Source organism: Acartia tonsa, chromosome 5 (genome assembly GCF_053477335.1).
Source record: "Acartia tonsa isolate MP-2025a chromosome 5, ASM5347733v1, whole genome shotgun sequence".
Taxonomy (NCBI): domain Eukaryota; kingdom Metazoa; phylum Arthropoda; class Copepoda; order Calanoida; family Acartiidae; genus Acartia; species Acartia tonsa.
In genome coordinates this window covers 34,143,748-34,156,859 of record NC_137264.1, presented here as the reverse complement: position 1 = coordinate 34,156,859, position 13,112 = coordinate 34,143,748, and the positions used below count along the sequence as shown (strand labels likewise).

The 13,112-nt window shown below is 32.0% G+C and overlaps 1 protein-coding gene across 1 annotated transcript in view; it reads left to right on the top strand.

Moving 5' to 3' along the window:
* Positions 1-5,655, top strand: part of LOC145319979 (FMRFamide receptor-like) — a 92,628-nt gene extending 86,973 nt beyond the window's left edge. Inside the window, exons 15-18 of the mRNA XM_080162390.1 lie at positions 536-614; positions 1,052-1,165; positions 2,671-2,732; positions 3,513-5,655. Of these exons, the coding sequence (XP_080018516.1) occupies positions 536-614; positions 1,052-1,165; positions 2,671-2,732; positions 3,513-3,582 (325 nt within the window). The 3' untranslated portion in view covers positions 3,583-5,655. The remainder of the gene's footprint in view (positions 1-535; positions 615-1,051; positions 1,166-2,670; positions 2,733-3,512) is intronic.
* The last annotated feature ends 7,457 nt before the right edge of the window (positions 5,656-13,112 follow it).

The window sequence follows — 13,112 nt, the reverse complement described above, 5'->3', positions numbered from 1 at the left end:
AAAATTGATGTGAATTTTTGAGATGCTCGCTCCCAAGAACAATTCTTTGATATCTTTTGTAAAGATTTAGAAATAAGATTATTATAAAGTAACAGGATGTATGTCTATTTGTTTGTCGGTCTCTACCAAAGGGTCTGGCTAACCACTGAACCGGTATGTTTTTCTTAACAGGGTAGCTGCTTATAGGTCCTGGGAAGGTTTATAATTATTTGGGGGGAGGGTATCACCACACTTACAAGAGAAATCGGCCCTAGAAAAAAAATTACATACCCCTCAAAATTTTTGTTTACTTTTTCGTTTAGTTTCAAAATCTAAATAAAATAAATGGGTTATCGAATTTAACTACCCCCTTCTTCAAGTGCCCCGAAATGCCCCTAGTGGCGTAGCCGCTAGTTGTTTATATAACATAGATTGCTCAATCATTTTACAACTGGCTGGGAAGGTTAGTTATGGTATTGTTGACACAAATAGTTAGAACCACATGTCACCACAATACCTCCAAGCTTAACATGGATCCTTTATAATTTTTATTAAGGTTATGTGGTAAAGAATGGTTGGAGAGTCCACAAGCTAATGGAGTAAATGAGGCTAAAAAGACATCCATTAAAATAAAGGTAAAAAAATTTAAAAGGTACCCAAAATATTTGTTGGGTGGTCTTTAAGAAGTTTCATTGTAAAAGAGAGCGAAATCTATTGACGTCAATGCTTTTTATTTTCAGGGAGAAAAATGGTGAATTTGGAGGATGATGGGGAAGAGAGGGGGTTGGGATTAAGATTGGATCTAATGCGTTTTTAAAAAAATGAATTTGGCAAAGAGCCGGGTTTAAAAGTTTTAGGGGGTAAACATCTCTTACTCCAACCCACCCCTCCCTCAACCCCTTTTTAGAAGTCTATTGCCAAATTGGTTTAGCGTTAGAGATCTTTCATTGCAAACACACATACAGACAAACAGACATACTGTAACTTTAATACAAGGAAAAATAACAGTCATAAAGGATAAAGAGACTTACAATAGATTGTTAGATAAAGTTGACAATTTCCCCTTTTGTAGGAGACGGATATAAAATGTTTGGATGAAGAGGATAAGATGAACCACGGGAGCGCAGCTTTCATTGGCTCTGGAGACTCACCAACTCATCATCTTGTCGTTAAAGCTACAAATCAGGAATAACTTTTGTATACATTTAAGGAAATAGATGACAGGAAACAAGGTGATAGATAATTTCTAGGGTTTAAATTAGTCCAAGACAACTTTAATTTTTGTGATTTAAAACCATTTGAGATCCATATTTATTTATAATGTTGATCCCAAGGCATTAGACAACAAAACCCTTATTTTGCATCAATGACTTTTATCTGTACAGTGTATTGTGATGAATGTTTTTCGGTTAGTTGTGAACTGATCACCTAAAGTAATAAACAAAGAAAGAAAAATAACAACTTTCTTATTTTCAATATTTTAAATAAGTGCTCAAGTAGGGTTTGTGTAAAAGCGCAGATATTTCCAAATAACCTCCTTTGTTATTTTTTATATTATTTTTACATGTTCGGCATATTGAAAATAACTTTAATTTTACAAAGTTGTTTTTTGTGTACATAGTCATATTGCAGATACCAAAAGTAAACACCATATTTTGACTTTAACAAAACACTTAATGTCAACACAATATTTTGAATATGTTTTATACATAAAATTGAAAGGGAATCTATAATACAAAGTAGAATTATGTCTGTCTGTCTGTCCGTCTGTTCCTTAAGATCTCGGTAACCCCTGAACCGATCGGATTCTACTCTTATATACCTACTGGTCCTGTGGTGGTTTTAGGCTATTTTCTTGGGGGGTGGGACATCCCCAACCCCCCCAAAAAATGAAAAATCCCCTCCTCAATTTTTTTTTGATTATTTAAAATTAGTGGTAGAGTGGGGGCTTCTCATCAGGTACTTAATTTTTTTTATTTAAAATTTGTGGGGGCATCTCCAGAGGTAATTATTTTTTTTTCTTTAATTACCTCTTGGGGCAAAGCCCCTAGAGGCTAGGGGCAAAGCCGCTAGAATGCTTATAATAAAATAAGTTTGTATGTCTGTACCGTAGGATCTCGCTAACCTCTGAACTGAATGGGTTCCCCTTAATAGGGTAGTTTCTCATTGGTCCTGGGTTGGTTTATAACTATTTTGGGGGAGGGTACCACCACCCTCCCAAGAGAAATCGTCCGAAGAAAAAAAACCCACCCCCCTCAAAAAAATATCTAAATTAAAAAATATGGGGTTTGGAATTCAACTCCCCTCTCAAGTGCTCCTAGAGGCCTCTAGGGGGCGTAGCCGCTAGTACATTATATTATAATGAAAATAATGGATGGGAATATCTGCAAAAGCAGAGTCTAGCATTATTGGAAACTTTCTTTTAAATTCTTTATTTGCTGCAAATTATTTTTCTTATCTTAATCTGAAAGAAACTTTTAATTTTATAAAAATGTTCTCTTATTCATTAGCATATAAACTTTTGGTACTTTTATTAAATCTTTATTGGTTAGTTAAAATAGCAGTGTCAACTAATAGTTTAAATCTACAATAGAGGTTATTTTGATTATAATGATAAGTAATGTACTATAATTGTCGTCTTTTGTCTTATACCTTAGTAAACTAAATGTATAAAATTGTTGTATAAATTAGAAGAAAGAATTTTTCCCATCAACGGAGACGGTCATAAGCGAAGCAGAGGCGTGTCTTCACAGGCAGGACCAATTATCAATCATTCTAAAGTTGGAAAAAATAACCCTGCGAGGCTCTTTTTAATCCTAAAATGAACTGACACAACAATTTTACCACTTATGATTCCTGTGACGTCATAAAAATGAGAAAGATGAGAGGGGAAATGGTAAAGAAAACCCCCCAAAAAGAGATAAAAAATCCCCCTTTTATGACGTCACAGGAATAAAAAGTGGTACAGATTGGGCTTTGTCAACAATATTTAGTCCAAAATAGACAAATTGGGAAAAGTTTTTAAAGAAATTTATATAGGTTTCAGGTTTGTTTTTGGTTAATTCCAGGACAAACGCAGGAGTCCCAAAAGTCGGAGTGGAAAACGTAGGAGTGTTAAAATATTAATTCAATTAAGTATTTCTATACAGATTAGGTTAGGTTAAGATATGAATGTACGAATAAGCCCCCTGAAGGGGTTAGGCATTTAAAAACCTACTAGATTGCCTAAAATAGGTTAGGTTAGGTTAAGTGTCCACTCCGACGTTTGGGACTCCTGCGTTTGTCCTGGAATTAACCAAAAACAAGCCTGAAACCTTTATGAAGTTTCCGTAAAAACTTTTCCCAATTTAGGACCTAGCATTAATGTTTTTAGTTTGTCCGCCGCACAAAGAGATAGTTTTAGCTCAGTATTTTTTTTTCAATTTTAAGTTTTGGGATGGTTTTATGCTTTTTTACGGAAATAAATCCTTCGTGAATATTTGATTATCATAACCTAGTGCTATATAAGATTGATAATCCTGAATTTGCTGCAGACAACCAGTCGAAGCAAGTACACCTACAGATAAACTGTCGTCGAATGGAGTTATTGAAACTTCTTTCTAAAAAAAAGATAAAATAAGTAAAATAGATGATAAAAGTACTCTGATATAAAAAAACCGTTATATATTATTTAAAAAGTTTTAGATGTAAAATAACAAAAAGTCAAATTTAAATATTTTTATATTTAAATTTATATAAATAGGTATAAAAATTAGTCTTAAATATTAAAATATATTTTCATTATAACAATTATAACAAAAAATGCGATGTAATGTTATTTTAGTAATTAAGATCGTTTAAATAGCCAGAACTTTATAATAAGGTTTATTTTTATATAAAACAACAAGGATGACAACATCCATAAAAGCGAAGCCCTGAAACGGTAGAGCAAACGGACATTGACACTTGTATAGTGTCAGAACTGAATAATCAGAATATAAAAGTATCGAAAGAGTCGAAGCAAAATTGTAAGTAAATTTGTTGAAAAACTGCTTGATACATGATAATGTTTATGGACATACTTACATTTTTCGGACTTGATTATAGAGTTGCTTCGCTTATACTATTGTTCTTTGTTGTCCCAGGAATTAACAGACCAAAAATCAGATCAAACGGATAATTACATCACATAAAAATTTGTTGTTAAAAAAGTAAAAAAATCAACATGTCTAAAATGGACGTACGGACATTCTGGTAATGATTATAGAGTTGCTACGCTTTCTAAATCGTACCTTTACTACTACAGGAATCATCATGCAAAGTTTGATAGGACAATTCTAACATGCCTAAATTAACGAATAAAAGCTATCTATCTCGGACGGACGTACGGACGGACGGACGTACGGACGGACGGACGTACGGACGGACGGACGTACGGACCGACCCTAATTATAGAAAAGCTTCGCTTTTAACAATTATAAATGGATGGTTTGTAATAACGTAGGCCGGTAATCATTTTAAACATCCAATAAAGCTGGCTTTTATATTTTGTTTTCTTTAAACCATTGATAGGTCTAAACTGGAGGTGACTCTATTTTTCTCCAAAATAATGGTATGCATTCTTTTCGCAAGAGCTGGAGCTAAATACCACCTCCCCCCCGCCTCCCCTCCAACCAAAGAACCAACGTAATACGACACTTTCTCTGCTCCGCTTAAGATTGCTTTATCACGACTCCAAGCTAGGAAGCTGTATACGAAGTTTTAGCTTTCTGTGATGTTTCTAAATGTATCTAATACCTTCAATACGAGGTATATAAAAGTCTCCGCCACTTTTTGAGAAAAAAAACATTACGTAAATATTTTTATAAAAAGACTACTTTTCACAAAACTTATCAATTCCAGTCATGAGCTCGTAATAATATTTGTGACAGTAAAAATATAATTTAATTAAAACATGTATATAAAAAGTTGATATGTGTCTAGCCCATATTTTATACAATTATAATTATGTAAAAGTAAGAAAAGTACGTTTTTAGTAGCGAAGCCGTACGTCATCACAGTATTGGAGGCAATACAATTTTTATTTGTGGAAAAATCCTTTGACCATTGAGCAAACTCACTTTCAAATATCAAGTCTGTTTTTGTAAATTGTTGGATATGTATTGTATATGAGCTTTGCTGCTTAAGATTCTTCAAATTCTTGTTTATACAATAAGTAAAAGGTCTTTCATAATCATTAAACAAAAAATTAATAATTTTAGCCCTAATATATAAAATACTTTTAATTAAATAAGATATTCCATATATTTTAGTTTTAAAACCACTGGTCTGTCCATTCGACCCCCCTCCCAAAAAAAAAAATTTAGTTTAAAAAGTAATTTTTTTCTAAGGGTTATTTCTCTTTGAAGGTTTATATTTACAACCTTCTTCCTGGACCCATAAAAATTTATATATTATCAAAAAAAATCTATAGCGGTTAAAGAGATCCTTCGGTACAAACAGACACAAACTTATACACACAAACATCCTGTTACTTTTATATCAGGATGATACTTTTTTCATTTTGTATATTTTAACAAAATAAAAATAAAATATACCTAGTCTTGTATAAAATGTAAATACTAATGTGATATGAAAAATCGACTATAATTGCTAGTGTTATTTGTAAAAGTATTGTTAAAATGTATAAATCAGGGGCGTCCAAGCTTTTTTTTTTTGGGGGGGGTAATTCGTGTTTGGGGGGGGTAAAATGGCGCGCGAAGCGCGCCGAAATTTTTTTTTACCCCCCCCAAAATTTTTACCCCGGGGGTAAAATTTGATTGGGGGGGGTAATTACCCCCCCCAAAGTTTGTTGGGGGGGGGGTAAATACTCCCCCCAAATCTGTTGGGGGGGGTAATTACCCCCCCCAAACTAATTTACCCCGGGGGTAAAATTTTTGGGGGGGGTAATTTAATTATGTAAAAAAAGCACCTACCTAATCTATTAAGTTAATAATAAGTACTATCTTATAACATAAAGTAGTAAGTAAGGTTTATTTGACTATAGCTTCAGATTTCATTACTTTTAATACTGAGTTCTCCTTTTTAGGAAAGCTTCACATAGATCCCATGATGGTTCCACACTATTATAGGTCAATCCTTTGAGTGGTTTTAGGCTATTTTTCTCCTCCCTTTTTACTTTTTAGAAAACACGAGTTCTTAGATGCTAAGGGCGCCACTACTATCCTTATACTAAAGTAACAGGATGTCTGTGTGTCTGTCTGTCTGTGTGTACTGAAGGATCTCGCTAACCGCTGAACCGATCGGGTTCTCCTTAACAGGGTAGATTCTCATATGTCCCAGGAAGGTTTATAACTATTTTGGGGGAGGGTACCACCACCCTCCCTAGAGAAAATAAATTTTTAAAAAATTTCCCAATTTTAGAAAGAGAGTTCAACGAAAAACAAACATCAAACGTAAAATATTTTTTAACTTATTCTTTTAAAATCTAAAATAAGAAATTTAATTATTAAATTCGACTCTCTCCTCCTCAAGTGCCCCTAGAGGCCTCTAGGGGCGTAGCCGCTAGTTCAAATATATAGTAGTATCTCATTCTTTAGAACATAAAAATACAATAATTAACTCACTAACCAATGAACCAATATGATTTTACTTTAAAGTGAAGCGTCTTATAGGTCCTGGTAAGTTTTATAACTAGTTTTGAGACACCCTGACATCCTCCCAAAAGAAATCGCCTATAGAAATTCTTTTTCATTATTTAATGAAATATTTAATTTAGTTAGGTATCTATTTTATGGAATCTTCAGTGCTTTACAATTACATCATAGATCCCCGGGATGGTTTTAGCCCTTATAAAGGCCCAAGCAAATAAAACATGATCAAACTATTAAATTTTTTGTTATCATGGTTAAGAACTGTTTTAACTGGTTGGACAGTAAAATTTTTTTTTAAAGAACATTCAATTTGGGGGGGGTAAATACCCCCCCAAAAAATTATTTTTTAAAGAACATTTATATTGAGGGGGGTAATTACCCCCCCCAAAATCGTTAGGGGTGCCTACGGCACCCCCAAGGTAGGGGTAATTTTTTTTTGGGGGGGGTATTGTTCACAAAATTTTGGGGGTGCCTACGGCACCCCCAAAATTCGTTTGGGGGTGCCAAATGGCCCATTACCCCCCCCCCCTTGGACGCCTATGGTATAAATGTTATGTTTATTTTAAATATAAATATGAGTAGAGTATATTAAATATTTTTATTAAATTCAAAAAAAATTTATTGTTTAAAATGCAATATCCAATTGCAGAGAATATTGATATAGATATTTCAAAATTGAATATTTTAAAAGATGTATTACTATTTTCATTTCCAATATACTGTTTTTCATTTTCAGTAAAGTTCATCTTTATAAAGTTAAACAATTATTGAAACTTTTATTGGATAAAAGGTTTTATGCTAACTTGTAATTTCTTTCTTGAAATTTGAACCTTTTTGTATGGAAAATGTTAAACAAATATGTATTCTAAAACCTGAGTAAACTAAATATTGAGTAGCTGCACTTCAAAACATACCAACTTTATTTTAAGTAGTATTTAATATGTTTTTGGTAACAAATTTTGTTAATTAACTCGATTTTTTGAATTTAGTACACTTATGTAATGTATGTAATAATAAATTTTAATTGTATTTTATATATAAAAAAAATATTTTAAAAATGAAACTTTGAGTGTTTTTGTAAAACTGTAATAAATCTGGAAGTAAAATTATAGTTTTAACTTATTTATACTGTTAATTTATCCATGGATGTAGGGGACATTGACCTGTTTATTGCACTAGTCCCCAAAGTTTTATACTTATTGTTTCTTATTCGTTGGCTTTGGGGACATGTTTATTGAATTTGTATTGGCTGATTCATTAAATTGAGTGTCAAAACGTCTAAACCACTTATTGTAATCTACAGAAGGGTTAATTATTTTGTATCATTATTGGGTATTTACATTAATGTGTTGGTCATTGTCTCATCCCTTTAGATCCCTGTATATTATCTATGTAATAGCATTGCTTTAAAGCTGCCAACAAGCCGCCAATCAACCGCTGTTTGTTTTTTACTGCTAACAAATTACTGCTAAAGATTTTAGTTGAAACAATTACTTTTCTGGTGTGAAAATGTATAGAGGACTATGGATAATTCTGTAAAAACAAAACACAAAAAAGAACGAGAACTATACATCAACTTAATTATAATTTTTGGTCTATTTTTTTACCAATCTTGCATAAGTAATTTTGTATCGAGGAATCATAATATATTTAGGTTAAGTTAAATTACTTATAACTCTTATTTTTTATACAGTGTGGTAGATTTTTTTTATTGAGATCTTGCTAATTATTAAACCAATTAAGTTCTCGAAATATGGTTTAAAAGAACGAGAAACAATATATCCAGAAACATACAGGGATCTAAAGGAATAAGACAACGGCCGATAAATATATTAACATCACCTTTGATGAATGAAAATTACAAAATTACCCTTTCTGTAGATTATAATTTTTAGTTCAAACTCAACTTAATTAACCAACTAATCAAAATTTACTGTCCCCAAAGTTGTTAAACCAACGAATAAGAAAACGTTATTAAAAAACTTTGGAGACTAGTGTATTAAACAGCCCAGTGTCCCCTCTCTCCCTAAGAAACATACCTCTAACTAAGTATTCTAGTCGAGACGATAAAACCAATAATACTTGACCCAATGCTACACTAATAATACTAAAGAGTTTTTACATAACTGTTAAATTCGTCAAAAATTGTAAACATCATAATCAATGTATAAGTATGAATGCATAAACCATATATGTGTCGGGGACCTTAAACGTCTGTCAGCAAATTGCGTTCTGCTTTTTCTGCTTGGCTATGCGTAATTTTGACGCCTTTAGCGGATATTCATTATGCAAAGACCCAATTGAAAGTCGGCACAGGGTCCCCACCCTGTAGGTAGAGTAACTTATAGCTCGAGCCACCTATTCTTTTATCTTAATAGCATGATCATTGGATTGAACTGATTTCAAAACTATGCTAAAGATAGGTCAAAATGCCGGGATAAATTGTATTAAAAGGAGAAAAAAATCACTAAAATTTAATTTACTTTAATTTACGAAAATTAATTGTAAAGCGCGATGCCTCCTTATCAATTAGTATTACTTAGATTCCTATTAATACACGTTTTAAATATTTTGTGATACTATATTAACACTTTTTAACGGATATAATATTGGGTAGAATATCTCATTCTGAAGACAGAAAATTTGTATCCCCCAATTATCTAATTTGCCATAGGCATCATAGCTAGGTGAATAAAAACTTATAATAATGTCAAAGCAACAAAATGCTACAAAACAAAATCAAACCCACGATTGCAGCGTAACATTAGGAAGGTTAAAAAGGTTATAGGTTCAATTCTCGGTCCAACACTGCGTCATAACTAAAGACGTTAAATATGGTTCCTACTGCGGAGCTGCAAAGTAAGCGACATGAATAGCCAGAGTTCAGGTAATACCTTGGTCAAATACAGGTGCATCTCATTACCATGCACAGTTAGCATTTTAAGACAAAGGTTTGTCTGAAGTATGTTTAACAGTATAAAAAGATGCACTTCATGGGCAAGATTTGGTTTAAAGATGCAATATAAAAGATAATGGTGTAATACATACACCCTACGTAGATTATTAGATTAAAAAAACAAAATAAAACAAGCATGTCCATAAGTAATGCAGAAATGGGAATAGTATCAGGGAGGGAGGGGACATTGGGCAGTTTATTACACTAGTCCTCAAAGATTTATAAAACGTTTTCTTATTCGTTGGCTTACCAACTTTATGGTTGTTTAATTAAGTTTAACATTTCAACTACTAATTGTAATCTACTAAAGGGTTAATTTTGTGTATAATCATTGGGGATGTGCAAAATTTATAGTCCATTGTCTTATCACTTTAGATCCCTTGAATAACATAGTAGAATTAAATAAACCCTAAATAAAAACACCAAAAATCATGAAGTACTTTATCGTTGTTCCTGACAAACGGACTCAGCCTAATTATAATGTAGCTTTACAACTTTTAAATATTCAGCTTGTCCCCCTAGTTGGACAGACAGGCGGACAGATAGGTGGATTGATGCTATGGCTGTGCTATCTGCAAAATAAAGGATTTGTAGCCCATATTGATAACCAATGCACTAAGTGTGCTGATGATATATGAATACCAACATAAAGAAAATAAGTAGCTAATTCAAACAAAGCCTAACAAAATGTATCTAGATGTAGAATTCTCCAGTTTAGAGAAAGTTTAAGGCCATTTTAATGCCCTTCCTTCTCCCTTTACAGAGCACTAAGATGTTTGTGGTCGGCTGCTAATAAAATAGGCTGTATAATCATATACACATGAAAATAATATCAACGCAATCAAAGTCTACAAAATGCAAATTTTTCAAGGTTGTTTATTTCATCTGTAGTGTTTTTAAAAGCGAAGCTTTTCTATAATTAGGGTCGGTCCGTCCGTCCGTCCGTCCGTACGTCCGTCCGTCCGTCCGTCCGTCCGAGATAGATAGCTTTTATTCGTTAATTTAGGCATGTTAGAATTGTCCTATCGATTTCAAACTTTGCACGATGATTCCTGTTGTAGTTAGGTACGATTTAGAAAGCGTAGCAACTCTATAATCATAACCAGAATGTCCGTATGTCCATTTTAAACATGTTGATTTTTCTACTTTTTTAACAACAAATTTTTATGTGATCTAATTATCCGTTTGATCTGATTTTTGGCATATTGATTCCTGGGACAACAAAGATCAATATTATAAGCGAAGCAACTCTATAATCAAGCCCTTAAAACGTAAGTATGTCCATAAACATTATCCTGTATCAAGCAGTTTTTCAACAAATTTACTTACAATTTTGCTTCGACTCTTATACTTTTATATTCTGATGATTCAGTTTAGACACTAAACAAGTGTTAACGTCCGTTTGTCCTACCGTTTCAGTGCTTCGCTTTTATGGATGTTACCATCCTTGTTGCCTTTAGCATCTAGGATGTATATACCTAAACTTAGAAACAAATATTCTAAAACCATCCCAGAAAATAGAGAACTTGTTATTCGATTGTTAAGAAGATCTTAACTAACAGACAATAAAACCTTACTACTTTAAATCTTAGTTGCAGGCTACCAAATGCATAACTTCACTTACATTAGATTATTGAAACAATCTTATACCTGTTTTTCTGATCTTAAGTTATATAATATTGAGCTTCTTCTAACTAACCAGGGATAAGGGATGGGAAACCTGACCGAAAATTAGGTCTCAGCCTCCTTTTAAAAGTGATGGGGCAACTTTTCTTTTTTGCCTATAAAATCAACTCATTTCCCCCAGTTCCTCATTGGCTGTAGGCCAATATCCATTAGCCTGAAACTTGCTTTTAGCATTAACCAATTAATTAATAACAAACGCGTCCCCCAGTTCATTATTGGCTAAATTAATTCAACCAAACATAAATTTCTGCTATTAGAAAGACAACAATGGAAACTTTCTGCTTTTAGAATGACAACAATATATATGACGTTCAATCACATCAACTTATTATTAAATTTACACATTAATAAATGTCCATATAGCAAAACATAAATTGAGAGATCGTTTTTTGAAGACTGAGTAGGATTCAACATTTTATACTTTAGAACAATGTGAAAAACTCATGTCTTTAGACAATTTAAAAGTTACATTTCATGTGGAATTGATAACCCATCTAAATGATCACAAATACAAAACTAGTTCAATATGTAAATAAAAGTGTACTGTGTTTTGTTAAAAAAAAAATTTCATTAATTTTGGTAAAAATTATTGCACACTTAATTGAACTTTTCTGTTAATATTTAACGTAAAATAAATTTTTTTTTAAATTCTTAATTTATATGTTTGCTATGGAACAATTACAGGGTGTCCCTTGTAAACTGTTTTTTTTTGAAACGCTTATTACTCCCTTAATATTTGAGCTATCTTAGTAAAATAAAAAGTATTTGGCAGCCTACTACTGACCATTTTATTGGGTAATGATGAAAAATCCACAAAATAAACAGGAAAAAATCTACGAGGTATTGCATAAGAGGTTCATTTTGAGTTATGCTAACTTGCATTCTAGCTGGATTCTGCTACTCTCACCTGGGTTAGCAATCTCATTTATTTCTGAAAATAAAGTTAGGAAAAGGGAAACCCCTTAAATCCCCTTGTTGAACTATTAACCCCCTAACTAACTCTTAATAACTTACACTTTTCCAAAAATAATATGATTAATTTAATTTCCCTAAGTATTATGAACTTGAAATATTAAAAACTTAGTATTGGTAGACAGACATCCTGTTACTTTAGTGGAATACAAATAAAGGGTTACAGCTTAAAACGAGGGAATGAAAAAAAAAAGTATTTTAGCAAGGAATTGTTTTTTATTGAAAAGAAAAATAAAGTTTAATAAAAATGATATTAGAACATAAATTGATTTTTATTTTAGGATTTGCAACAAAGAAAAGAAAGAGATATATGCTGTAAAGAGGGACTAGAAAACTAAAGAAAAAGATGTTAGCTCCTTGAGCCTTGATGCCAGACTGCCAGATAAATCTGCCCGCAGTCTCCATATCAGTTTTAGTATTGCCGAAAGAACCTTGGCTTAGGCCCCTTTGTGCAAAAATTCTTAAACACTCCTTTGTTGCAAATTCTTACATTGTATTCATATAATGTAACATAATTTTTCATAATATATATATATCACAATTTTACTACATTCATAAGTACAATTAATTCAAAATAAAAATTTATTTTAAAAAATAATATAATTTTAAAACCTAATTTGGATTAGACGAGTCCGGAAAAAGTCCAAATTTGAGCATACTAGAGTGTTTTAATCTATTTAACCATTTTCATGTGAAACATGTGAAAAAGTATTTACTCGTATTTGTGCTAAAACAGACTTATTGATATTCATTGAATAATTTTTGTTCTATTGTATAAAAATGTTATTTAAATACAAAATGTTTAAAAGAGTGTTATATTTTACTGATTTATTATATTTAATTGTTAAAATTCATATTGCTTTTGCCTAAAAATGATAAAATGATCA